The sequence below is a fragment of the Bidens hawaiensis genome, unplaced genomic scaffold (genome assembly GCF_021521415.1).
Source record: "Bidens hawaiensis isolate Kalapana, Puna unplaced genomic scaffold, B.hawaiensis_p1.1 tig00026360_1, whole genome shotgun sequence".
In the NCBI taxonomy this organism is placed as follows: Eukaryota; Viridiplantae; Streptophyta; class Magnoliopsida; order Asterales; family Asteraceae; genus Bidens; species Bidens hawaiensis.
This window is the reverse complement of record NW_027494237.1, coordinates 74447-76128: the sequence shown is the minus strand read 5'-3', so window position 1 is coordinate 76128 and position 1682 is coordinate 74447. Positions and strand designations below refer to the sequence as shown.

At 37.9% G+C, this 1682-nt stretch overlaps 1 protein-coding gene across 1 annotated transcript; it reads left to right on the top strand.

Annotated features, from left to right (window-relative positions):
• Positions 1-581: 581 nt before the first annotated feature.
• LOC143573295 (uncharacterized) lies at positions 582-893 on the top strand. Its single transcript, XM_077058213.1, has one exon. It carries the CDS (start codon positions 582-584, stop codon positions 891-893), a length of 312 nt encoding a protein of 103 aa, XP_076914328.1.
• The last annotated feature ends 789 nt before the right edge of the window (positions 894-1682 follow it).

Here is a 1682-nt window from a genome sequence, read left to right as displayed (position 1 = left end):
GGGATGAACTGGACCTTTTCAAGATTGGGTCGAATCAAGTGATTCGGAGGTGTATTCCCAACTCTGAGGTTTTAGAGGTGATCGGCGTGTGGGGGCCATTTTAGTGATCAGAAAATGGGTTACCGGGTTCTTCAATGTGGGTTTTATTGGCCCACCATTTTCAAGGATGCAAGTGAATATGCCTGACATTGTTTAAATTGCCAAAATATGGGTAGTATTTCGAAGAGGGATGAAATTTCATTGCAACCTATTATGGTGATAAATATTTTTGATGTGTGGGGCATTGACTTTATGGGCCGTTTCCAAATTCACATGGGTTTTTGTATATTTTGGTTGCGGTGGATTATGTGTCAAAGTGGATCAAAGCGGTAGCTACGAGAACTAACGATCATTCAGTGGTTTGCAAGTTCGTCCAATCAAACATCTTTGCTCATTTTTGCATTTTGCGGGTTATCATTAGTGATGGTGGGTCACATTTCAAACATTTCAACTTTGGGAAGCTCTTAAAACAATTAATGTGAAATACCGAATCGCCACTCCATATCATCCGCAAAACGAGTGGACAAGTCAAAGAAATTTTGATGCAGACGGTACGGGTTTATAGAAAATATTGGTCATCTAAATTAGATGATGCGTTGTGGGCATACTGGACCACCTACAAAACTCCCATTGGTGCAACTCCTTATCCGTTAGTGTATGGGAAAGGTTGTCATTTACCAATGGAGTTGGCGCATCGGGCACTATGGACGATCAAGACTGTTAATGCGGATTATAAGGAAGCGGGAGAGTTAAGAAACTTGCAATTGAATGAGATTGAAGAAATCAGGGATGAAGCATACGAATGTGCTTCCGCATATAAAGACAAACTTAAGAAGGTTCATGATGCAAATTAAATTGAGGAAAAGAACTTTTGAAGTGGGTCAAAAGGTGTGGTTGTATAACTCAAGGATGAAGTTATTCCCGGGTAAGCTTATGAATAAATGGATGGGTCCATATGTCATTACACGAGTGGGTCGGTTTGGTGATAGTGGAGATAGAAGATGCTCAAGACCAAACTAAGCAAGTGGTGAATAGACAACGACTCAAGTCTTACTTGGAAGGAAAAGACATCAACATGCTCGATATTGATAGGGTGAGTTACTTTTTATGCTCATCGGATGCGGAATCGAACTAAGAGGCCAGGTTTGTTGTATATATTAGTTTAGAGTAGTTAGTTTAAATTGGTTTTAAAAATTACTATTCTCGTCTTGGATTGTGTTCGAATCATGTTTGGGAAATTTTTACGAATTTATTTACCATGTTGGGGACAACTCGGATCTTTCATGGGGAGTAGGGTAATTTTTGTGTTTTCTAAAAAAAAATAAAAAAATCTTTACAATAACTCTCAACCACAAACGGATTTCCACCCTTTTCCACCATCTATTTCACCCACTTTCTTCCCTAATTCTCCCAACTCATAAACCCTAACTCTATACTTCAAACCATCATAATTTCTTCATCCATTAACTAAATCAATATATTTTCGGGTCTATTTTGACTAGAATTTTACAAGTATTTCAATTGTGTACTTGCATTATGATTATGAAGAATATTGTGTTTTGGTGGTCGATTTTGGGCAACTTTGTCTGAAAAGTTTTTGGTGTTTGTGGGTTTTTAGTTTAGATTGAAGATTTTGTCATCCT

Excerpts from the sequence above, each read along its gene's own strand:
- LOC143573295 (XM_077058213.1), top strand. The coding sequence starts at position 582 with ATGCAGACGGTACGGGTTTATAGAAAATATTGGTCATCTAAATTAGAT.